Below are 24,044 nucleotides of genomic sequence, written 5' to 3' on the forward strand. Positions count from 1 at the left end.
CTTGCCAGGCTCTCCAAGAGGGGTGGAGGAATCGAACTTGGGTCGGCCATATTGGCTGCGTGCAAGGCAAACGCTGTACCGCTGTGCTATTGCCCTATGACAAAGTGGGATTCTTCCCAGGGATGCAAAGATGGGTTAACATCCCCTGGTCATTCAGCATAATTCATCATATCAATAAAAAACATAAAACCATATTAATAAAGAAAAAGCATTTAACAAGATCCAGTATTTGTTCCATGATGAAAACTCTCATCAAATGGGAGTTCAAGGAACTTTCCTTAATATAGTCAAAGCCATCTACCGGGAGCCCACGGCTAGCATTATTCTAAATAGGGACAAACTAAAAACCTTTCCTCTAAGATCAGGGAGTACTGGAAGTACTTGCCATAGCAGTTAGGGAAGAAAAATATAGTAAAGACATTCAGATAAGAAAAGAAGAAGTCAATCTCTCCCTATTTGCAGATGGCATGATATTATACTTAGAGAACCTTAAAGACTCTACAAAAAGACTCCTAGAAACAATAGATTTTTATAGTAAAACGGTAGGTTACAAAATCAGTACCCCAAAATCCATGGCTTTCCAATATGGAAATAATGAAAGAGAAGAAAGTAATATTATAAAAGCAATCCTGTTACAATAGTGCCTCAGAAAATCAAGTACCTCGGAACCAACTTACCTAAGAGATAAAGAACCTGTACAATGAAAACTGAAAAACATAACATCAAGAAATAAAAAGAAGACATAAGGAAATAGAGACACATCCACTGCTCATGGATTGGGAGAATTAACATTGTCAAAATGGCAATACTTCCCAAAGCATTATATAGAGTCAATATGGCCCCTATAAGGATATCCATGACAGTTTTCCAAAACACTCCTGAAATTCATATGAAACAATAAACCCTCACAATTAGCTAAAGCAATCCTTGGTAAAAAAGAAGATGGGAGGCATTACCTTCCCCAACTTCAAACTACAAAGGGATAGTAATTAAAACAGCACAGTACTGGAATAAAGACAGATATGCAGACTAATGGAATTGGGTTGAATATCCTGACACATATCCTTAAATATATGATTATTTAATTTTTGAAAAGGGGGCAAGAAATATGAAATGGAGAAAGGAAAGCCTCTTTAACAAGTGGTGCTGGCAAAACTGAACAGATACATGCAAAAAAATGGGCTCAGGTCATTGTCTAACCCCATACACAAAAGACAGACAAAATGGATTAAACACCTCAACACCAGACCCAAATCTATAAGGTACATGGAGAAAAATATAGGCAAGACTCTTCACAATATTGAAGCTAAAGTTATCTTCATGATGAAACACCACACTGACCAAGTGGAAGCAAAGATAAATAAATGGAACAACCTTAAACTAAGAAGCTTCTGCAACAGAAAAGAAACAGTGATCAAGATACAAAGACAACCTATGGAATGGAAAAGTTTATTCATCCAAAACCCTTCTGATAAGGTGTTAATATCAAAGATATACAAGGCACTGGTTCAACTTCACAAGAAAAATACATTCAATCCCATCAAAATGGGGATAAGAAATGAAGAGAAACTTCCTCAAAGAAGAAATTCTAATGTACAAAATATATATGAAAAAATGATCATCACTAATCATCAGCAAGTCAAAACAATGACATATCATCTCACACCATTAGAGACTAGTACACATTTAAAAGAACAAGTCAACCAGTGTTGGCATGAATGTGGGGAGAAAGGTACTCCCCTACATTGTTGGTGGGAATGCCAACTGGTCCAGACTTCTTGGAAAATAATATGTACATTCCTCAAAAAGCTAGAAATTGAGCTCTTATTTGACCCAGCAATACTTCTGGGAAAATACCCTGGAGGCTCCAAAACACAAAGAAGAAACAACATCTGCACTCCTACATTCGTTTCAGCACTGTTCACAATAGCCCAGAATCTGGAAACAACCTGACTGACCCAGGACAGATGAATGGATAAAGAAACTATGGCACATCTGCACAATGGAATACTATGCAGCTGTTAGGAAGAAAGATGTCATGAAATTTGCCTTTAAATGGATGGACACAGAGAGTATCATGCTGAGTGAAATGAGTTAGGAGAGATAAGATATAGAATAATTGCATTCATTAGATGGATATTCATGGCCAGGGAAAAGAGGGGTAAAGAAGACTGGTCTGGGGCTGGAGCAGTAGCACAGTGGGTAGGGTGCTTGCCTTGCATGCGGCCAACCTGGATTTGATCCCTAACATCCCATAGGGTCCTCAGGGCACCTCCAGGAGTAATTCCTGAGTACATGAGTCAGGAGTAACCCCTGTGCATTGCCGGATATGACCCCAAAAGAAAAAAAAAAAAAAGAAGACGACGACTAGCCTAGAAATAGTGTCAGGAGATGAACACATCCTTGAGATTTGTTTTTAATTGGAGGATGGGGTGGCTGTATTAAAAATGAAAACAACAAAAAGAGGCAACCTGGCCTCCAGATCATAGTGGCTACTCATACACTAATACAACTCTCTGAAAAACAAGACAGAAAAACTGCAAAAAACCCACAACCCAAAACGTAATACAGTTCTCTGAATCCCCAAGGCTCGAGTGGCATGGAGCCCAAGAAACCTCTCCCCTGCAGAAAACAGGCAGAGAAGTACAACTGAGCACCAAGCCCAGTCATTCTGGGCCAAATCCCGGCTGTGTCTTTTGCCAGCAGGTGACCGCAACCTCGTGTATCAGTTAAATGGTCAAATGGGGCGCAGCACCGACACTTAAGGAGGGGGGGGAGGGGCGAGGGGAGGTTGTTCTAAGGATGCAAAACGAATATACACATATATTCAACAGTAACAACGGGTCTCACAGTGGAGAAGTTACTGGTGCCCGCCGGGGATCAAACAGATGAACAACGGGAGGATAGTGCTAAATGCCCACGTTAGACGGTTCTTCGGTCTCCTCAAACCCTGCACAGCAAGTCTACGGGGCAGTTCTGTGCCCTGGGGATTCTCCAAGAACCACCCACAGGTATCAGCTCACTTGCTGCTCCTTAAGCTACCCCTGCCTCCGTGCACACACACACACAGTTCACTCGACGGAGGAAAGTGCATCGTTGGGTTTCACTATACAAACGCTGTTATGCGTATAGGTCTATACCGCAGTAAGACCACAACTCCGCTCTCTTCGAGACGCTCCCAGGAACTTTCGAAACCTGCCCCCGAGTCGGGGCTCGGCGGCTGCAGACCGCGCCCGCCCCGCCCCGAAGCTCCGCCCTCCGGCACATGCGCAACAGCGACTCTTTCCGTCCGTCCATGTTTGTAGTCTTTTCTCTCGCACGCGCCTGAACTTTCTCGTTCGTCTTTTTTGAACCCGCACGCTTCTCTCCGGAGATTTTTTTCCTTTTAAATACAGTGCTTAGTACCTGGCAATTAAACCGCTTTCTGCTTCCTCTCACGGAGAAACCGCGCTTCTCGGTCTGAGGAACGAGTCTCCGGCGGGGACCCGCCTCCTCGTTGCCGGTCTCGCGAGAGTACGACGACCTCGCGCGGCCTTTCCCTGTAGACCAGAATCCTTTGCGCCAGGCGGAAAAAAAAAATCAGTATTATTAGCTCGGGAGGTTGCCATCGCCGCCGCGGTCTCGGCGTCTCGGCTCCCTCCGCTTTCCTCTCGGCACTTCTCGGGAAATGGCGGTCCCCGAGCAGCCGCTGCCCCTGTCGAGAGGATGCCCGAGCTCTGCTCTGTCCCCGCCGCGCGGCGACCGAACCCTTCTCGTGCGGCACCTACCCGCCGAGCTGAGCGCTGAGGAGAAGGAGGACTTGCTCAAGTACTTCGGGGCGCAGTCGGTCCGGGTGCTGTCCGATAAAGGGCGACTGGTGAGTGCGCGCTCGTCGCCCGCCCGCCCGCGGGGAAGGCCCTTCCGTAGCTGTGACCTTGGGCGGGAGGGACTTCGAAACCGGGCGGCGCGGGGACGGTGCTTCGCGCCTCCGGCGTCGTGAGCGCTGCCCCGTCGTCGCTCTCACAGGCGTGGGGAAACAAAAATGTCAAAACAGCTCGCGCGTCGTGTTCAGTTTTTTTTTTTTTTTTCCCTCGAGCCCGGCTTAGTCTCTCAGGGCTGCACGGAAGGGCAAGCGAGCAAGGCAGAGGAGAGTGGAAGATGGTGCCATCCTCGTTCAACCCGTCCTGGAAAAAAAAAAAAACAGAAAAAATCGCGAAACTTCTTGACGTGTGGTGCAAACTGCATTTTTGCGTTTCCTCTCAGAGTGTTCCTGAGGAACGAAGTCGTCCTTGGCAAACGCCCGGCTTCGTTGAAATAGCGGCGCCACTTGGGTCGTGACCCGGGGGCAACCGAGTTAGGATTGCTCGTGAATCGTTTTTATTATTATCAAGTTCTGAGGAATTCGCCTACAGAATCCTTGAGCGAGCTCATTGAAGACTTACTAGAAGTCCCCACGCACGAATTGACACAGTGACGAGCTTTATTTTATGTGAAGGTGTTTTGGGTGGGTTTCCTCCATTTGAAGAGTGCCACTGATAAGTTTATGCGAGAGACAGCCCTTGACAGGGTCGCATGTCGTTGGTTTTCAAGTATCACACAGGTGATTTTCACTCTGCAGCTAGCGTTTCCAGTCATTGAGAGGGTCGGTTTTGATTAAAATGCCATGTCTGCCCTAGCAGATACAGAAAAATCTGTGTGGTTCGGTTGAGTGCACTTAAGTGCACTTAATTAGGTCATCTTGCACTGTTATATAAAATTAGAACGTGGTATAATTACGCAAGCTTGTTGTAAACGCTTTGAAAAATATGAGGGGGGCATGTGTTGGAGAGATGGGGGGGGAGAGGGAGAGAGTGTTGGCCATAGAGGCAGGCAGGCACTGCTGAATGGATGGGTGTTGGAATACTGTATGATTGAAATCCAATCATGAACAGCTTTGAAAAAAAAAACCTCCTTAGCCGAACTTACTTTATTTTTACTTGGGTTCTTTTCTGTCATTTTACACATAATAGTGGCTCTGTTTAAAAATAGATACTCCTTGGCTGGAGTATTTAAAAGCTCAGGGGTAGAGCACCTACATTGGGTACACTTGCCTGTGTTAATGCTGTATGACATCAGCACCAAGGAAAAAACTGACCTTTCACGGCACCCAGATTACAATAGTAAAGCATAAGGGAAACAGCGATAGATCAGCGGTTTTCCCACCACTGATCCACTCACCTGTGTTGGATGTCAGGCGTGGAAGATTGAAAACCACACTGGATCTCAACAGTTGTTGCTGCCAGTTGTTACTGCCAGTTTGAAGATCAGTGTACTTACTCTGGTCGGTTTTGATTAAAATGCCATGTCTGCAGTGATTGAGAACCACCGCCCTTGAACAGTGATTTTCTTTTAATGAGAATTTTTGTGTTGGACTCTGAGGAGGCAAGTTGAAGACCTTTAGATTTGTTATGAATGAGAGATGTTTTACATGTTTGGGCATTTCAGGACTTAAACTTCTAGTCAAACTGTTCGGAAATACATGTAGAATATGCTCTGAATGCTCACTTTATATGAAAAAGACTACACAGTTTTCATTTTAAGTTTAATATAAAAGTGATTCAAAGCCTCTGTTTTGAATCTCAATTTTCTCTTTTTGACATTTGTATGAATGTGGCAACTAAGTCTGCTAATTATATTGCACATTTTCGTACGAGATACTGTAATTACAGTTTGTATCTTAATTCTTTTTTCAGAAACATACAGCTTTTGCTACTTTCCCTAATGAAAAGGCAGCTATAAAGGTATGGCTATTTGTATACTATTAATATTTTCTCTTACCCAATTATTTTTAATTGTGATCTGGATAAAGTAGGGACCAGTGGAGTATTTTGAACAAAGAAGCAACATAATTTGCGTTTGTAAAAAGGATTACCTGGCTGTTATGTTGAGAATGGATGGGAAATGGGGAAGAAATAAAAACATTGAATTATTAAAATATTATGGAATTTACATCCAGAGGTGATTGTTACAGGATCATAGTAGTAACAGAGAAGATGATATAGATTTGAGGTTAATTTTGAAGGTAACAGACCGTATTTCTTGATAGCTTTAATATATAAAGGTATGAAGGGCAAGTCCAAGATTTTTAACCAAAGTGGAAAAGAGCATTACTATCAACAGAATTGGGGAAATCTGCAGATAGAGAACATTGTGGGGAGGATGAGGAGAAATAAGTGGTTTATTTATCCATTCAACATTTCTAACATGTTGATTTTGATATTTATTAGACACTTAACCTGAGCAATGCAGTATAATTTGGATATATGTCCGTGGATCAGGATAGATGTTTAGGGCAAAATTATATATTGGGAATCATCAATTGAGAGAAAGTATTTGATTTTACGTTGCTTACCAGAAAAATAAAGAGAACTACTTCGAGAGCTCTTAACCCAACATTAAGTTTGAGAAGATCCCAATCAAAGAGATTGAAGATTAGAAACCAGAAGAAATCTGAGCTCAGAAGAAATCTGTAGGAAAGCCTGACGTATGCAGCGAGGGGGAAATATCAAGGAGAAAAATGATAAATATTGTTAAATGAAGTAAAATAATAAACTGAGGATTTACCATTAACAACATTACATAATTTGATTTGTACTGTCAAAACCAGCATCAGTTGAAGGCATAGGCCAGAATGGATGGGAGGGCAATTTTAGGGGCTTAACTAATCTTAAGTTTTATTGTGAGACAAAAATGTAGGGTTGGGCATTAGTACGCAGGATCAGTAGATGGAGGAAAAAATTGAAATGGGAGAAATAGAAGCATGTTTGTATGCTGATGTGTATTGTTCATAGAAAATTACCACTCTGCTGTAGGTGAAAATGGCATCTCCTTTTAATCCTATTATAGAGAGTGTAAGAAATACCCTTGTGGATGAGAGAAGATGGAATTTAATATGTCAGGCAAATATCTCTAAATTACATTTATTATGTGATAACAAAAGGTAGAATACATTGCTTCAGATGCTGGTAGATGGAGAATTATAGTAGGAAGTTTGGAAAATTCAGTTTCTACAAAAGTTAGAATAGTTCAAAGCTAAGGAAATTGGGGGTAGCGGTGGTGGGGTGATAAAGTATGAAGAGGAAGTATAAAATATTGTTCTAGAAATGGGTAGAAAAATAAACTGAGTTAAGTAATTACTGATATTGTTTAGGGCATGTCTGGATATTTGGTTGTAGTCATTAGTTCAAAATGAGTCCAGGTTGATTTGGCTTTGTATTTATTTTTAATTGGCCACACCTAGTGGTGCTCATTTAACTCCTTGCAAAGTCCTGGCTTGCTGTGAGGGATTATCAAGTGATGCGTTGTTTAATCATTTTAAGCTGGTTCAATAGAGCAAACATAGATTTAACCTGATTTAGCTTTGGTAGGCGATGGGAAACAGTCCCTGAAGAATAAAGGACATGACAGCCTGTGGTAAAGAATTGCTTAGAGATAGTGAATGAAGTTTTAACACTGAGATAGATAGATAGACAGACAGACAGACAGACAGACAGACAGACAGACTGGAGCGATAGCACAGCAGGTAGGGCGTTTGCCTTGCACGCAGCCAACATGGCTGACCCAGCCGACCCAGGTTCGATTCCTCTGCCCCTCTTGGAGAGCCTGGCAAGTTACCGAGAGTATCTCGCCCACACAGCAAAGCCTGACAAGCTACCGTGACATATTTGATATGCCTAACACAGTAACAAGTGTCACAATGGAGACGTTACTGGGCCTGCTTGAGCAAATTGATGAACAATGGGAGGACGGTGACAGTGATGTCCCTAAAATATGTTTCTTTTGATACAGCTAATAACAATTTTTAACTCTTGTTCTTTTAATTGAAGGCACTGACAAGACTCCATCAGTTAAAACTTTTGGGTCACACTTTGGTTGTTGAATTTGCAAAAGAGCAAGATGGAATTCATTCCCCATGTACTTCCTCAGGCACTGAAAAAAAGAAAAGGTATGTAGAATACTTAGGTTATTCTATTATTTTCAAAGCTTTTGTTAGCAGTACTTTTTAAAAAAAACTTTTCAGATTGACAAGGAAATATCTGTTATATCTAAGTGTTCATTAGGAACCTGATTTATTAATAAGAAATAAGCTTTGTGGACTGAAAAGAGAGTGGGGCAAAAAACATTTTCATTGGTGATTAGTTTAAATTCAGCGATAACTGGGGTTATAGTCATGAGTTTAAAGACTGTTGTTGGGTATTCAGCACTAACCTATATTTGGGTTTTTTGAAGTAAATAGTAAATAGGTTTTTGAAGGTGTCGAGGGAGAGTGAGAGAGAGTAATGCGCTCAAGAGAGAACTTGGGCTCTTTCAAGGGCAGAGAGAGCTCCTAGACACATTCCAGCATTAGACACGAAAGCATGAAAGTACACATCTCAAGAGGGGAGATGTGTGTGACACATGTACTCTGTTGTGCGGGCACAAGCAGCACATGGGCTCGGGTAGCATATACGCCTCTAACATATATTTGTAACTATGAAAAAATACTGCTTGCAGTTTCATAACATTTACAAATTTAATTTGCACTAATAGTTTTTGAAGTGTAGTCCCTGGGTCAGCAGCATCTCAGTTCTTAATTTGAAATGCACATTCCTGATCCTTACCATTGATGTTGAATTGAAAATGTGGGAAACGAAGAATTCTACGTAGGTTTTAACAAAACCTATAGAGAACTTTATTAAGGAAATTTGAGCGCCATTGTTTAAGACTTTGTAAATTTTGTGTGTGTGGCCAGTATATATTTTACCCTCTTAATAGTGTTACTGTGAAAAACAAATAAAAATTTGTCTTACATCTGGATTAAAGATGGAATTTGGTAAAGGTCAACTCTGTCTCCCTTTCATTGTTAGCATGAGTGTGCATGTTATTACAGAACTGTTTCCCTAATGCCATGATTGAGAAATATGCCTTGATCAAAGGTAAGATCAACTTTGATTCTGTATTTCTAGGTCTGATGACACTGTGGAAGATGATAAAGGTAAAAAAGATCTTGGCTGTTTAACCATAGAAAATGGGATTGCGCCAAACCATGGGTTAGTGTTTTTTGTTTGTATTCTGTTATTTTGGTTTCATTGTTTCGTTGTTCTAGGTATTTGTGTTCAGTTTTAAAAATATTTTTATGACTACCCTGTATTATGCTTATTAAAATTTTGAGCTATAAGATTTTATTACAGTATTTGGTTGCAGTATTTAGGGCCATAAAATAATCTCTGATAAGAAATAAAAGTATTTGGGGGACCAGAGAAATAGTAGAGCAGGTACGGTATTTGCCTTGCACTCTGCTGATCTAGGTTTGATCCCTGGCACCCCATATGATCTTCCATGCCCCACCAGCAGTCATCACTGAACTCAGAGCCAAGAGTAAGCCCTGAGCACTGCTGAACGGACCCAGAGCCTCCCTTCACCCCTCAAAAAAAAAAAAACAGAAGAAAAGGAATCTTATTTTATGGATCATAGAGCCTGGCAAGCTACCGAGAGTATTCCACCCTCACAGCAAAGCCTGGCAAGCTACCTGTGAGGTATTCGATATGCCAAAACCAGTAACAAGTCTCGCAATGGAGACGTTACTCATCCCCGCTCGAGCAAATTGATGAACAACAGGAAGGACAGTGCCACAGTACTACAGTGATGGTACAGCAAGTAGGGCATTGCCTCGCGTGTGACTAACCTGGGTTTAATCTGTGGAACCCCAGATGATACCCTGAACCATGTCTGAAGTCATTCCTAAGCACAGAGCCAGGAATAAGCCCTGATGAACTCCTTCAGCCATCCTCACAAACAAATGAAAGTATTGTTTGTTTTTTTGTTTATTTTTTCTTTTGAGTTATTACACTTGAATCTAATAAGAACAAGAAAAGTCTAAGATTACTGAATTAAAGCAATTTTTGTGTTGTCAGATTGCTTAAAATTGGTTGTTGATGTAAAACTTAAAAAAAAATCAGTTGAGCATTTAAAAAAATTTTTTTTAGGCTGACTTTTCCTCTGAACTCATGCCTCAAGTACATGTACCCACCACCTTCAAGCACAATCCTAGCAAACATAGTAAATGCTTTGGCAAGTGTACCTAAATTCTATGTACAGGTAAGTAGAGTAAAACTTTGTTTCCTCAAAAAATGCTTGTTCAATTTAGACATGAATTTTTAGTCTAATTGGCATACATAAGGTTAAAATTATGTTATTATTAGTGCAAATAATCTTAAATTACTTTGCAAAATAAAATTCCTGGCAGTTATTATTTTCTTTTTATGGTGGTGAGTAAAGACTTAATATTTAAGTTGATTGTACATTTCAAGAACATGGCATTTTTAGTAATGAGAATAATAGGACCAGTTTCAAACCCTGTTGGGGATTATAAAGCAAGATGCAGATCATTCTTTTTCCTAAATTCATCGATAATGTTATTACAAAGTTTTTAAGTCTGTAAGGTGTCAGTCAAATTATCTTACTATGTGAATTTTAATGTTTACCTCTTTAAGGTGCTTCATCTTATGAATAAAATGAACTTGCCCACTCCTTTTGGACCAATTACTGCACGACCTCCCATGGTAAGAAAGCTATTAGAATTTTGGGGATTCAAACTTTCTCTTCCTGGGATGGTATTGAAGCTCAATTTTACAAAATTTCCCTTAATACCATGGAAGATAAGGAGCAAATATATATATATTTTGTAAGTGTCACAGTCAAGTGGAAAAATGAAAATGTAAAAAAAGCAGAGTGTGAAAGATGCACTTGGGAGTGAAAACCACCATTATCACAACATTGCACCCTTATTTTTCTCAAAATCATGCAAGAAAGATAAAGTATTTTTACAGATAAAGGGAAAGATGTCTTTTTATTTTTTTTTTCAATTTGATTTAGTGAATAAACCTGTTTCTATAGTAGACTCTGTTTGATTTTGAATAATTTTAGTTACTACTTTGCTAAGTACCCTTAGTACTAGTGTGGATAATAATATGTTTGAGTGCTGACTTTTAAATAGAAATGTTGCTCTTGACTGGAAAAATAGTACAAGGTTAAAGCACTTGCCTTGCATACAGCTGTTTTGTTTCCTGGCGGTATTTACGGTCTCCTGTTCAGAGTTATTCCTGAAGACCAGAGTTGGGAGTATAAGCGACTGTTAGTACCTGGAGGATTGAGATATTAGTTAAAATTACGCTAGCTGCTATTAATAAATAAAACTCAAATTCCAGTCACTTAGCACACTCTATTAATCCATTCGTGAAGTAGAAAGAATGATGGTTTATTCTGCTTGGGTCAGTCTCAAGATCTTTACTATTTACATTGCATTTCAAAGTTGGTGACAACATTACCATGCATACTACAAGTCAAGTAGAAGAAAATTTTATGTATGGTAGTTTTTTATGAACTTCTGTTAGCTCAGCCCTATTTACAGGGTGAAATTCAAATGTACAGAACATTTGAAAATTTGGTCCAGCTATATGCCGAGGTAGAAAAAACAAATTGATGATCAGCTGGTGTTAGCCACAGCAAATACTCTCTCCATGTGTATTAAGCCATCACTACAGAAATGTGTTTTCAGAAAGGAACCAGCCCACCGTTTCCATTGAGAGGGAGTAGCAAAGTTTGTTTCCAGGAACATTTTAAAACTAGCCCCAAGTTTAGGTTAGTAGTAAAGAGTGGCATTCTGTTCTAAATTTTGATGGTCATTTACGGTGTCGTCTGTGGTGTCATCACATCTGTTTAACTTGAAAGTAATATTTCCATTATGTTTATTTTTTACAGTTTGCTTGTGAAATCACTTCATTTGTTGTTGGTTTTTTTAGAATATCATACCCAGCTGTGCTCTGGGATCACTTCTGGCAGGCTTGGGGGACTATATATGGGTTCAAACCCATTTTAGCTGCTTACAAGGCAAATACCCTACCCAATATACTATACTCTCATCCCCAGATCACTTCAGTATTATGTATAAATCATTATGCACATTTCATCAATTTTTGCAACTAAAATAGACAAAAATATCACTGTCACTGTCCCTGTCTTTCCGTTGTTCATCAGTTTGCTCGAGCGGGCCCAGTAACATTGTGAGACTTCTTGTTACTGTGTTTAGCATATCAAATACCTCACAGGTAGCTTGCCAGGCTTTGCCGTGTGGGCAAGATACTCTTGGTAGCTTGCAGGGCTCTCCGAGAGGGGCGGAAGAATCGAACACTGGCTGACCGGGTTGGCCTTGTGCAAGGCAAATGCTCTACCTGCTGTGCTATCGCTTCTGTGGAAAGGCTTTTTCATCAAAACAAAAATATATGAGGGAAAATTTCAGATCATGAGATGAAGATAAAATAGTTGTATCTGAATGAAAATGCTTTTTCTGTTCTATAAATAAACAGTTCTATAATTTTATTCTTTACTTTCTCATTAGTATGAAGACTACATGCCATTGCATGCACCTCTTCCACCTACATCTCCTCAACCACCAGAGGAGCCTCCTTTGCCAGAGGAGGATGAGGAATTGTCTAGTAAAGAATCAGAATATGAAAGCAGTGATGAAGAAGGCCGACAAAGGTTTGTAGTGTCAATTAATATTTGTTTAGATTACAAGAAACTGAATATGAGGCACCCTTAACATTCTTATAAATTTTATTATTTGGTGTCTTTAGCATTAGTCTGTCCCCTTCCCTTCAAACCCTCAAATATATGTAGTAGTGGTTATTAATTATCTAAGACTTGTTATGCAGACCAAAAGAAAATTCTTGGATTATGCATAGTAGTTTTAGATATTTCTGGTATTATAAAATATAAAAGTATTCTTTATAGGTTTTATATTTGCAAGATTGCCTATCTCCTAATGATATTTGTAATTTCAAAATCTGTACTGTTTTGCACAGACGATGATTGGTAGAATAGTGAAACATTTGGGTAGTTAACATGCTAGTTGTAAATGATGTAGATCATGTGTTGCCATTCTGTCCAGCATTCGTGCTACAAGCAAAAGTCCTTTCTGTAGTCTAGTTAGTACCACATCGCATATTTTTGTGCTGTTGGTATTTTGCTGTTCAAAATGACCTACAAAGTGGTGAAGTGCTGCCTAGTGTTCTCAAGATATAGAAAGCTATGACAGACCTATGGAGAAAGTACATCTATATAAGAAAGTACATCTAGATAAGCCTGCTAAGACATGGGTTATAATGCTGCTAAGAGAGCAATGTGATTAAAATTGTGTATTGAAAATAGGTGTCCTTTAACCTTAACACACAAGGTAAGGTATTGTGTTAGATTGATTAATGAGATGTGAGTAGATGCTTGCAGGCACCTAATCCCAAATTTCCATTAGGACTATGATTCTTTATTTGCTAATTAAATGTTACTGGAATCTTTTTAGAGCATAAATATCTCAATGGGAACAGGCATAGATTTGTATTCGTATTGGTCAACTGAGTTTCTTGAATTCATCTCAATAATTTTTAAAACAATTTTATGAATTTTATAAAAGATGATTCATACTAACTGCAGTGGAAAAGTTACTGTATTATTTTTGTTGTTGATCTGCATATATTTTTAAAGTTCTTGCCAAGATTACTATGTTGTTAATAATGTTGATTGTATAATCCTTAGTCTGATCTCAGAATTGCTAAACATTTGCTGTATAGGGCTAAGATGCTCTGGGAAAGTAGCCATAGAGTAGAGCTTGGTTATCGTGTGGATATGGTTAATTGTGCTGAATCCTTTTCGAAAACCAGCTTGCTCACATGGTTGTCCTTCATCTAGTGTTCTGCCAATCCTATTTAGGATGACTCGAGTGAACAGCTTGTAGATGACAGACAATAGGCATATTGGGTGATAGTTGCCAATGTCATGGATGTCTCCCTACTTGTACAGTAGTACAGGCCTGCTGGTTTTCCACTGGGACGGAAACTTGCATTCAGACAGATAGCGTATGAAGAGACGAGACAGTGTATTGACGAGTACTCACGGCAGATTCTTCAGGTGTTCAGGTCTGACCTCCTCTGGATCGGGTGCTGTATGCCTCTTTACTAATGAAATGGCGTGTTGAATTTTGGAAAGGAGAATGGTGGGAACGACATATCCATCCTGCGGATTTTGGTATGTGGGCAGGTGGACGTGGCTATCAAAGAGATATGAGTAGAAGTCATGGATAATCTTCTCCATTGCCCTTCTGGAAGATGTGATAGATCCATCAGGACGTCGGAGGGCAGTCATCTTGGTCTTGTAGTTGGCAAAGGACAGGCGGGCGTTACGAATGCTTTTCCTGGCTTCTGCTGCATCTACCAGCACTTCTGCTCTTCTCTCCTTGAGGTCTTCCTTGAAGGCATCTCTGCAGTGCTTTGCGAACTCCAACGTTCTCTTGCGGTTGCCTGAGGCATGCCCCAAACCACTTTGGCGAATAAGCTCAAGATTTTTTGTAGACAGGTTTTTTTTTGGCTATCTCTCTCTTGGTGTTCCTTGTACAATCATGGAGGTGCTGAACCAGTCGATCATATTCCTCATCAATGTTGTCAACAATGGCATCTTCCCATGTTGCAGCAATAGTGCCAAAGAACTCCCAGTTGGTGGTCGTTCTGGTAGTTCTCTTCTTAAACTTTGTAGCCCTTTCTCCACACTCTGTGAAGTAGAATTTTGCACGAAGGAGACGGTGGTCCTATCTCGTTTCGGAATTTTGGGACAACAGCGTCATCAGTCAGGCAGAACCGTCGATTGAATATGATGTGGTCAATTTCGTTGTGGAACTGTCCACTGGGATACTCCCATGTCCAATGTTTAGATTTGGCCTTTTGGAACTGTGGGTTACCATGGATGGTCTTGGTTGACGTGATGAACTCAAGATACCTCCACTACCTCCACTACCCAACCGCCGCCATGCTCTGGGATGCTTTCTGAACCATTATAAGACACCTAATACCCATCTTCCAGGATTGCCGCACCATATTTAATAGGGTTCAAATATGGTTTGAACCATGGGAACACCTACAAGGGCGATTAGAGGCCGCCCCAAAAGCCTCTATTACTCTTGGAGAGCCTGGCAAGCTACCGAGAGTATTCTGCCCTCACGGCAGAGCCTGGCAAGCTATCCATTGTGTATTTGATATGCCAAAACCAGTAATTACAATTGCTCAAAACATTATATTTACAAATATAGGGAGCTGATAGTACATAGCACTAACACTGTAATTTTAGCAATCCTCCTTCCCCTCCCAGACTTTGAAGATTGATAGTGGCAAATCATGGTAATATTCAGTAACTGCAACGAAATCAGATAATTAATAGTTTAACATAAGTCAAAACATAAGCAGAACATTTGATCAACATAGACTAATATGTTGACTATTTTCACTAGTCATTTTGATTATTACTGGATATCAATTTAAATAGTAACTCAGCGTATATTCTACTGGGGAAAAAGGTCAAATCATAGTGGGACTTGAAACTATAAAATGAGAATGAGTATACCTTAGATATAGACACCTTTTAGAAAGCAGGAAGATCTTTAACTTAGTCCTGAGTTAAGTATAGAGTATTGCTTTGGGTTGATTTCATCCATACATTTCACTTCCTTTATAAAAATAATAGTTTGTGTTAACTGGACCAAATCATTTTTACATGTTTGTACTTACTTTGCGTAGATTTTTTACATTTAAAGATGTAGTAAGGAATTCAACAAATAGTTATGTGTTGAGTCATTTTGAGAACAATGCATTAATGTGACCAAGTCAGGTTTCAAACTTCTCTGTTCTCTTCTGGAAATGTTGAGTAGAAAAAGGTTTATACATAATTAGCAGATAGTTACTGATTCTTGCCTAAAGTACCTCTTGCAGTCTAGTGGAGGACTAGTATAATTTGGTTAAGACTTTGAGTGTAGATTCATAATTTTTTATATCTGGATTTATTCATAAAATTTTGGTAAACCATTTAAAAGACAAAAATTTGGGTATATATTTTTATTTCTGTTCACAGAAGGAAAAACAATTTAAAATTTACCCCTTTCTCCTTCCTTTCACTTTTTTGTATTAAGCTTGCAAATTTTCACAAATGTGCTAAAGATAGAGTTATGACTAGGAAATTTTGAGCTTCTAGTCTGAGGAAATGCTGTCCGATCTATGGAAGACAGAAAAATACCTAAAGATTCCTTCTAAATATTAGATGTTCATACTGAAGAGAAGATATGTAGAAGGTATCAGTTGTTTTATTTCTTGAAAGCTAGTTTAGAGATAGTATTTGAAAATCTTGCCTTCAAATTAATTTCTTAGTGACTTGTAACAATTATGGAAAGAGAAGTTTTTTTTTATTTTAAGAGGGAATCATTATGAGGTACAGCTGTGGACTTACAAGTTTTTGTGCTTGCGTTTTCACTTAATCACTTAAATGAAATCACTTAATCACTTAACTTCCCGTTAGTCATCAATTTGCTCGAGCTGGCACCAGTAACGTCTCCATTCATCCCTGTCGCATGCCAGTGTAGCACAATGGCATCTGTTCGTTCTGGGAACATGAAGAGCCTCAAACCGATCGTTCATGATCTTGATGAAGTAGTCTGACCGTCTGGTAGGTAGGCGGCCACGCGGTCTTTTGACATCCCGTGGGATCCAGTCGGTAAAGGCTCTAGTCCAGTGGTCGTCTTTAAATCTCATTACCTGACCAGCCCATCTGATTTTTGACACCTTGGCAAATGAGACAGCGTCCCTGATTGTGTTGACAAGGACACCGATGCCTCCGACACCTCTTTTATCGCATGTTCCGAGGAACAATTCTTCTCCAGTGTCGAAAACGGCATGGTGAGATTCGTGCCTTCTTGGTCAGACCAGTGATGTTGTACTTGATCATTCACGCTTGTACCATCAGGTCCTCGATGGATGCATCTGATGCTAGCGTACCTGCATTGAAAGTACAGACGATCATTTTTGTCTTCCTTCGTTGTGGCAGCCTAGTTCGGCCTTAAGATTTTATCGGCCTCTCCTTTCTCATCCTTCTCAGTGCTGCCATGTCAGTGAAGCCTTCAAGGTCAGGTGAATGAGACCAGTTGTAATTACTGGTTTTGGCATATCGAATACACAACGGATAGCTTGCCAGGCTCTTCCGTGCGGGCGGAATACTCTCGGCAGCTTGCCAGTCTTTCCGAGAGGTCTTCTTTGGGTTTTAGTTATACAATAATTGAGTACCAATTCGTCCACTAGTGCCCATTCTCCACCACCAATGATCCAAGTATCCCTCCTAACCCTCCATCCCCCCATCCCACCTTGCCCGTGTGGCAGGGCATTCCCTTTGGGTTCTCTCTCTCCCTTTGGGTGTTGTGGTTTGCAAAAGAGGCATTGAGTGGCAATCATGTTTGGTCTATAGTCTACTTTCAGCATGCTTCTCCCATCCTGGGAGGATCCTCCCAACACCCTTTATTTGGTGCTCCCTTATCTCTCTGAGCTGCCTTTTCCCCTAGCATGTGCGGCTGGCCTCCAAGTTCCTCCTGGTACTTATCTCCGCTATTCTTGGGTGTCAGTCTCCTATTTTGTTACTTTATGTTCCCCAGATGAATGCAATCTTTCTATTTCTGTCCCTCTCTGACTCATTTCGCTTAGCATGAAACTTTCCATGTGGTACCACTTGTATGTAATTTTCATGACTTTATCTTTTCTAACAGCTGCATAGTACTCCATTGTGTAGATGTACCAAAGTTTCTTTAACCAGCCATCTGTTTTTAGGCACTCAGGTTTTTTCCAGATTCTGGCTATTGTAGAGTACTGCAGCGAACAAACAAGTGCAGACTATTCTTTTTTTTTGTTTGAATAAATGGATAACTTTATTGTAAAAGTAATGTTATTTGCAAGAAACATTTAGTGTTTTAAATTGTGGATAATCCTTTTTTGCCTCTCTGGGATATATTCCCAGGGGTGGTATTGCTGGGTCAAATGGGAGCTCAATTTCTAAGTTTTTGAGAATTGTCCATACTGTTTTCCAAAAGGGCTGAACCAGTCGGCCTTCCCACCAGCAGTGAAGGAGGGTCCCTTTCTTGCCACATCCACACCAGCACCGGTTGCTTCTGTTCTTTTGGATGTGGGCCAGTCTCTGTGGTATGAAATGATATCTCATTGTTGTTTTGATCTGCATCTCCCTGATGATTAATGATGTAGAGCATTTTCTCATGTGCCTTGGAAAAAGAAATTTTTAAATAAAAATTCTCTAAGCCCAGTTTCTTTTAATAATTAATATGAATTATTATTGTATTAGTATACCTCTTTAGTTCTTTGTAAAATTACATAAATTGTTTTAGGATAGCGTGTTTGCTATTTGATATTGTGTTTAGACATTCTGTTTGAACAACAATCTTATAATTTAGTTAAAACTAATCTTACGTTTAAACTTTCATTTAAAAATTGAAAAACTGTGATTGTTTTCCAAGTTCCTTCAGAGTAATACTTGAACAAAGATTTGTAGGATCTTTGGACTTATAGATGTATAGATCTTACAGATCTATAGGATTTGAACTTCGCTTAATTGATATGATTTCTGGTGAAAGTCTGGTGAGATAATCTGGGGGTTAAAGCACATGCCTTGCAGGTGACAAGCTGCAGTTCAGTATCTTGACACCAGGTAATCACTTAAGCATTTCTGAAATGGCATGTATGGGTCGTCCTGGTACCACAGAGTCCAGCCAGCACCATATGTACAGTTTCTCTTAAAAAAATATAGCCAACAAGGCTGAGAATTCCCAGGGTTGCTCCCCACTCCTAGGCCTTCTAAATATTGCCTTCTAAAATTGATGGGTTAGAAATATTTAAATAATACAAGTCAGTTATTTATAAGCCAAAGTACAGATTTAACAGTAGAAATATTGATAAAGAACTATGCTTCAATATAAGGAAATCTTAACTCTTTTCTTTTTATGCAACGTAGGATGACTAAACTCATGGAGTTGGCTAATCTCCAGCCCAAAAGACCAAAACCAGTAAAGCAACGTCGTGTGAGAAAAAAGCAAAAAATAAAAGATATGTTAAATACACCTTCTTCTGCTTCACACAGGTAATTTTGTTGTGAATTTGTAATGGCTTTTTATGTCCTTTTTTCTTTCTTTTCTTTTTTTTGGTTTTTGAACCACAGTGGCCAGGAAGTACTCAGGGTGTCCTCCTGGCTCTGCACTTCGGGATAACTCCTGGCAATGTGTGGGGAACAATGGGTACCAGAGCTCAAACTCAGGCTAGTAGTGTGCATGACAAGTGCTCTATCCAGTTTCTATGTGCGTAACAAAGACTTTTAGTCTAATTTTTTTGTTTGTTTCCCTTTTATCTATATAGTTTATCAGTCACTGCCAGATTTACAGATTTTTCAGTCTCATATTTAATACTATTTATCCCTTTAATGGGCTGGAGCGATAGCACAGTGGGTAGGGCGTTTGCCTTGCACACAGCCAACATGGCCGACGTGAGTCTGATTCCTCCGCCGCTCTCGGAGAGCCCGGCAAGCTACCGAGAGTATCTCGCCCGCACGGCAGAGCCTGGCAAGCTACCCGTGACGTATTCGATATGCTAAACACAGTAACAAGTCTCATGATAGAGATGTTACTGGGCCCGCTCCAGCAAATCGATGAACAACGGGAGGACCGTGACCGTGATATCCCTTTAATACCAGCTCTCATGATTTTGTCATTCTTAATTTCACATTGCTTTTTTTTAAAAAAATTTATCGATTGCTTTTCAACCTTTCCTTCATCCATCATCCTGCTCCTTTTTAAAATATTGATTTCAATATGCTTATCTCTGGTCGTTTTCTGATTATATGTTTATATTCTTTCTTAATATCATTTACTATTTAATTTACCTTTAGGAGATAAATCTCTTGTTTGAATCTCCTAAGACATAAAATCCTCTTTTTCTACTTCATGTTTGCATACTCTCTATCTTGTGGACACTTTCTGGGGGAAAAGGGAACTAAGTCAGTAGTGTTCACTCCTTGTTCTGTACTCACGGATCAGTCCTGGTAGAACTCAGGGGGACCATATGGGATGCCATGGATCAAACCAGGTTGACCACGTGCAAGGCAAACACCCTGCCCGTTTTTCTATTACTCTGGTCCCTATTCTGGACACTTTTTATTAACTAATATAATTTAGTTTATAATAGTAAATGTAATTATAACAGTAGTACTTTATGTAGTTTATAACAGTAAATGTAATTACAAGTAAAGTAAAATATAATTGAAGTAATACAATATAGTGATGTTAGTATTTTTATTTTAGGCTTGCAAGATTATATATAGCAACACACCCACCACCTAAACGTAGATAACCCTGTACCACTGCTTTCACTTTATCCTTTAAATTCATAATTTCTATTATTTCACGATACTTTTATTATACTGATTCTGGGAACTCCCAAGCAGTAATGCTCAGAAAGTCCCAGTGCCCCACTAGTGATTTTTATCTATCACGACTGATGGATTAATGCGAGAGTCGTGTATTGCCAAGAATACCTCAGGTGTACTGGCAGTCTTGAGGGCCGCCATGGCTACACAAAGTGCAAAGAAATCAAACCTGGGTCAGAGACGTACTCCCTACCTGCTATAATGTCTCCTGTCCCCTATATTAAGCAACTTTGTTTTTTTAATTTTTTAATTTTTATCAGTGAAACACCATGAGGTTCAGTTGTAGACTTACAAATTTTTGTACTTGGGTTTCAGTTACACTCTCTACCTGCTATACTGTCTCCTGTCCCCTATGTTAAGCAACTTTGTTTTTTTAATTTTTTAATTTTTATCAGTGAAACACCATGAGGTTCAGTTGTAGACTTACAAATTTTTGTACTTGGGTTTCAGTTATACAATGATCAAATACCCATCCCTCCACCAATGCCCATTTTCCACCACCACAGGTCCCAGTATCCCTCCCACCCCCCATCCCACCTTGCCCCTGTGACAGGGCATTCCCTTTTGTTCTCTCTCTCCCTTTGGGTGTTGTGGTTTGCAAAAGAGGCATTGAGTGTTAATCATGTTTGGTCTATAGTCTACTTTCAGCATGCTTCTTCCATCCTGGGAGGATCCTCCCACCACCCTTTATTTGATGCTCCCTTCACTATCTGAGCTTCCTTTTCCCCTAGCATGTGTGGCTGGCCTCCAAGCCATGGAGCAAACCTCCTGGTACTAATCTCGGCCACTCTTGGGTGTTAGTCTCCTATTTTGTTACTTTATGTTCCCCAGATGCACGCCATTTTTCTGTCTATCCCTCTCTTTCTCACTCATTTCTCTTAACATGATACTTTCCATGTAGTCCCACTTGTATGTAAATTTCATGACTTCATCTTTGCTAACAGCTACATAGTGTAAATGTATCAAAGTTTCTTTAACCAGTCATCTGCTCTCAGGCACTCAGATATTTTCCAGATTCTGGCTATTGTAAAGAGTGCTGCAATGAAGAAACAAGTGCAGATGTCACTTCAACTATCCTTTTTTGCCTCTCTGGGATATATTCCCAGGAGTGGTATTGCTGGATCAAATGGGAGCTCAATTTCTAAGTTTTTGAGAATTGTCTATACTGTTTACCAAAAGGGCTGAACCAGTCAGCATTCCCACCAGCAGTGAAGGAGGGTCCCTTTCTCACCACATCTGCGCCAGCACTGATTGCTTTTGTTCTTTTGGATGTGGGCCAGTCTCTGTGGTGTGAAATGATATCTCATTATTGTTTTGATCTGCATCTCCCTGATGATTAATGATGTAGAGCATTTTCTCATGTGCCTTTTAGCCATTCGGATTTCTTCTTTGAGAAATTTTCTTTTCATTTTGTCGCCCCATTTTTAGATGGGGTTTGATGTTTTCTTCTTGTGGAGTTCAACCAGTACCTTGTATATCCTTGACATCAACCCCTTGTCAGATGTATATTTGGCGAATAATATCCTTTCTCATTCTGTATACTGTCTTTGTATTTTGGTCACTGTTTTTTTGAGCTGCAGAAGCTTCTTTGTTTAAGTAGTTCCATTTGTCTATCTCTGTTTTCACTTGCTTGGCCAGTGGTATGACATCTTTGAAGATACCATTAGCTTCAATATCATGGAGGGTTTTGCCAACTTTGTCTTCAATGTACCTTATGGATTCCGGTCTGAAGTTGAGGTCTTTAATCCATTTTGATCTTACTTTTGTACATGGCTTTAGGCAGAGATCTGAGCCCACTTTTTTGCATGTAGCTGTCCAATTTAAGCAACTTTTGACTTTAGATAGAGTTTCACCTATTCCAGTATACAAGACCCATCAAATTGCCCTCCCATTTTTACTGAATATATGATAACTTTCTCTGCCATATCTATTGAGCAGTTTGGAACATGATACTATAGTGTAAGGCCAGCTTTTCACTAAGGTAATAGTCATATTCAGTAAACTGTATGTACTGTGATTACATTAAAATATAATCCTTTTAAACATTGTTACAAATTTTGAAGAAATAAACACATTTGTCTGATGGTCAGGATTATGGGTGTGAAATAAAAATTTTAAGCTACCGAGAGTATCTCGCCCGCATGGCAGAGCCTGGCAAGCTCCCCGTGACGTATTCGATATGCCAAACACAGTAACAACAAAGTCTCCAATGGAGACGTTACTGGGCCCGCTCGAGCAAATCGACGATCAACGGGAGGGCCTTTACCTTTGCCTTTTTACCTTAAGGTATAAACTAACTATTGTATCCTGAGTATTTTATATAGTACAAAACCAGAGAAACGGTAGTTATTCTAGATGTACTTAAAAAAATTTGCTCCTTCCTCCCGTCCCCCCATTAACATTGTATACTATCATGATTTTGGTTGAAAGTATACAGAACTTTTATTTGCCTGTTTGTAATGAAATTCATTATTTTGTCAATATCTCAGTCGTATGAAATTCACTAATTGCAATTGCAATTTTAGTTAGCTTTTCTACAAAGTAAATTTCCCTTGAAGTTTTAAATAGCTTTGTAAATTGAGAAAGGAATATTTTAAATTCTTTTTGCCACTTTCGAAGGAATGGATTTTTTCTATGTTTTTTTATCATACCATAAATGTTTTCCATATATGTATATCTTAACATTGTTCCCATCATTTATTCTCTACATTAGCACTGAACAATATATCTATAAATACATATATCTTGGTTAACACGTTACTGCATTAATATATATGGGTATATATACAAACACTAATATATACGACATACATAAAATTGTCAATCTGATATATATATATCTTGGTTAATCCATTACTACATTTATATATACATACAGTATGTATACATTGTATATATACACTCAAAATTGTCAAGCTGGTGTGTTTTTCATATTAATCTTCATATTTTTATTTGGACAGCAACATTTCAAGTGCTCGTTATTCCATGTAACTAGTAGACAATTTTTGGACATTACTGTTTAATTAATATATACATCATAGTGCATATAATTGTTTATATTAAAGATGGAATGTACTTTTGTGAACATGTTAGACGTCTTGAGTTTGGGAATATTTAATCACTACTTCCAGTGTCATCTACCCAAAAAACAATTGCTCAGTCTCTTTATGTCATCTGAACTAAGAATTTAATAGTATAGTTTAGAAAGGTACTTAGGGTTTACTGATTAAAATCTTTGTACATTGTTTCAACCTTACCCTCTTAAATTTAATATAAATAACTGCTTTATTCATGTTTTAATTTAAAAATTCAAAGAAATACTGTTTGTTTATAAATAGCAATATGCATCCAGTATTGTTACCTTCCGATGTATTTGACCAGCCACAACCTGTGGGTAATAAAAAAATTGAATTCCATATATCTACTGATATGCCAGCTGCATTTAAGAAAGATTTAAACAAAGAACAAACTTTTGAGGAACAAAATTGTGGTAAGTATATTTTAGTTCTTTATGGTACTATGTAGACATTCTTAATCAACTTTGTTTTTTTGAATTAAAATTTGCAATGTGTATCTATATTTTAATGTTTGGGATCTGTATTCATTTCATTCTCACTCTTAACAGATCTCTGAATGTTTTTTGTAACTAAAATCATTGTTTTATGGTGAAGTAATGTCGATTTTTAAAAGTAATGACATCTAAGGTA

The 24,044-nt window shown here is 39.0% G+C and overlaps 1 protein-coding gene across 2 annotated transcripts in view; it reads left to right on the forward strand.

Annotated features, from left to right (window-relative positions):
- The first annotated feature begins 3,652 nt into the window (after window positions 1-3,652).
- The window catches only part of RNPC3 (RNA binding region (RNP1, RRM) containing 3), a 32,180-nt gene continuing 11,788 nt past the window's right edge, over window positions 3,653-24,044 (forward strand). For both annotated transcript variants that reach the window (XM_056139084.1, XM_056139083.1), the window contains exons 1-9: window positions 3,653-3,856; window positions 5,712-5,759; window positions 7,845-7,963; window positions 8,964-9,047; window positions 9,984-10,095; window positions 10,491-10,559; window positions 12,395-12,537; window positions 18,874-18,999; window positions 23,676-23,827. In XM_056139084.1, the coding sequence (XP_055995059.1) occupies window positions 3,668-3,856; window positions 5,712-5,759; window positions 7,845-7,963; window positions 8,964-9,047; window positions 9,984-10,095; window positions 10,491-10,559; window positions 12,395-12,537; window positions 18,874-18,999; window positions 23,676-23,827 (1,042 nt within the window). In that variant the 5' untranslated portion in view covers window positions 3,653-3,667. The remainder of the gene's footprint in view (window positions 3,857-5,711; window positions 5,760-7,844; window positions 7,964-8,963; window positions 9,048-9,983; window positions 10,096-10,490; window positions 10,560-12,394; window positions 12,538-18,873; window positions 19,000-23,675; window positions 23,828-24,044) is intronic.

Source organism: Sorex fumeus, unplaced genomic scaffold (genome assembly GCF_029834395.1).
Source record: "Sorex fumeus unplaced genomic scaffold, SorFum_2.1 ptg000131l, whole genome shotgun sequence".
Classification (NCBI taxonomy): domain Eukaryota; kingdom Metazoa; phylum Chordata; class Mammalia; order Eulipotyphla; family Soricidae; genus Sorex; species Sorex fumeus.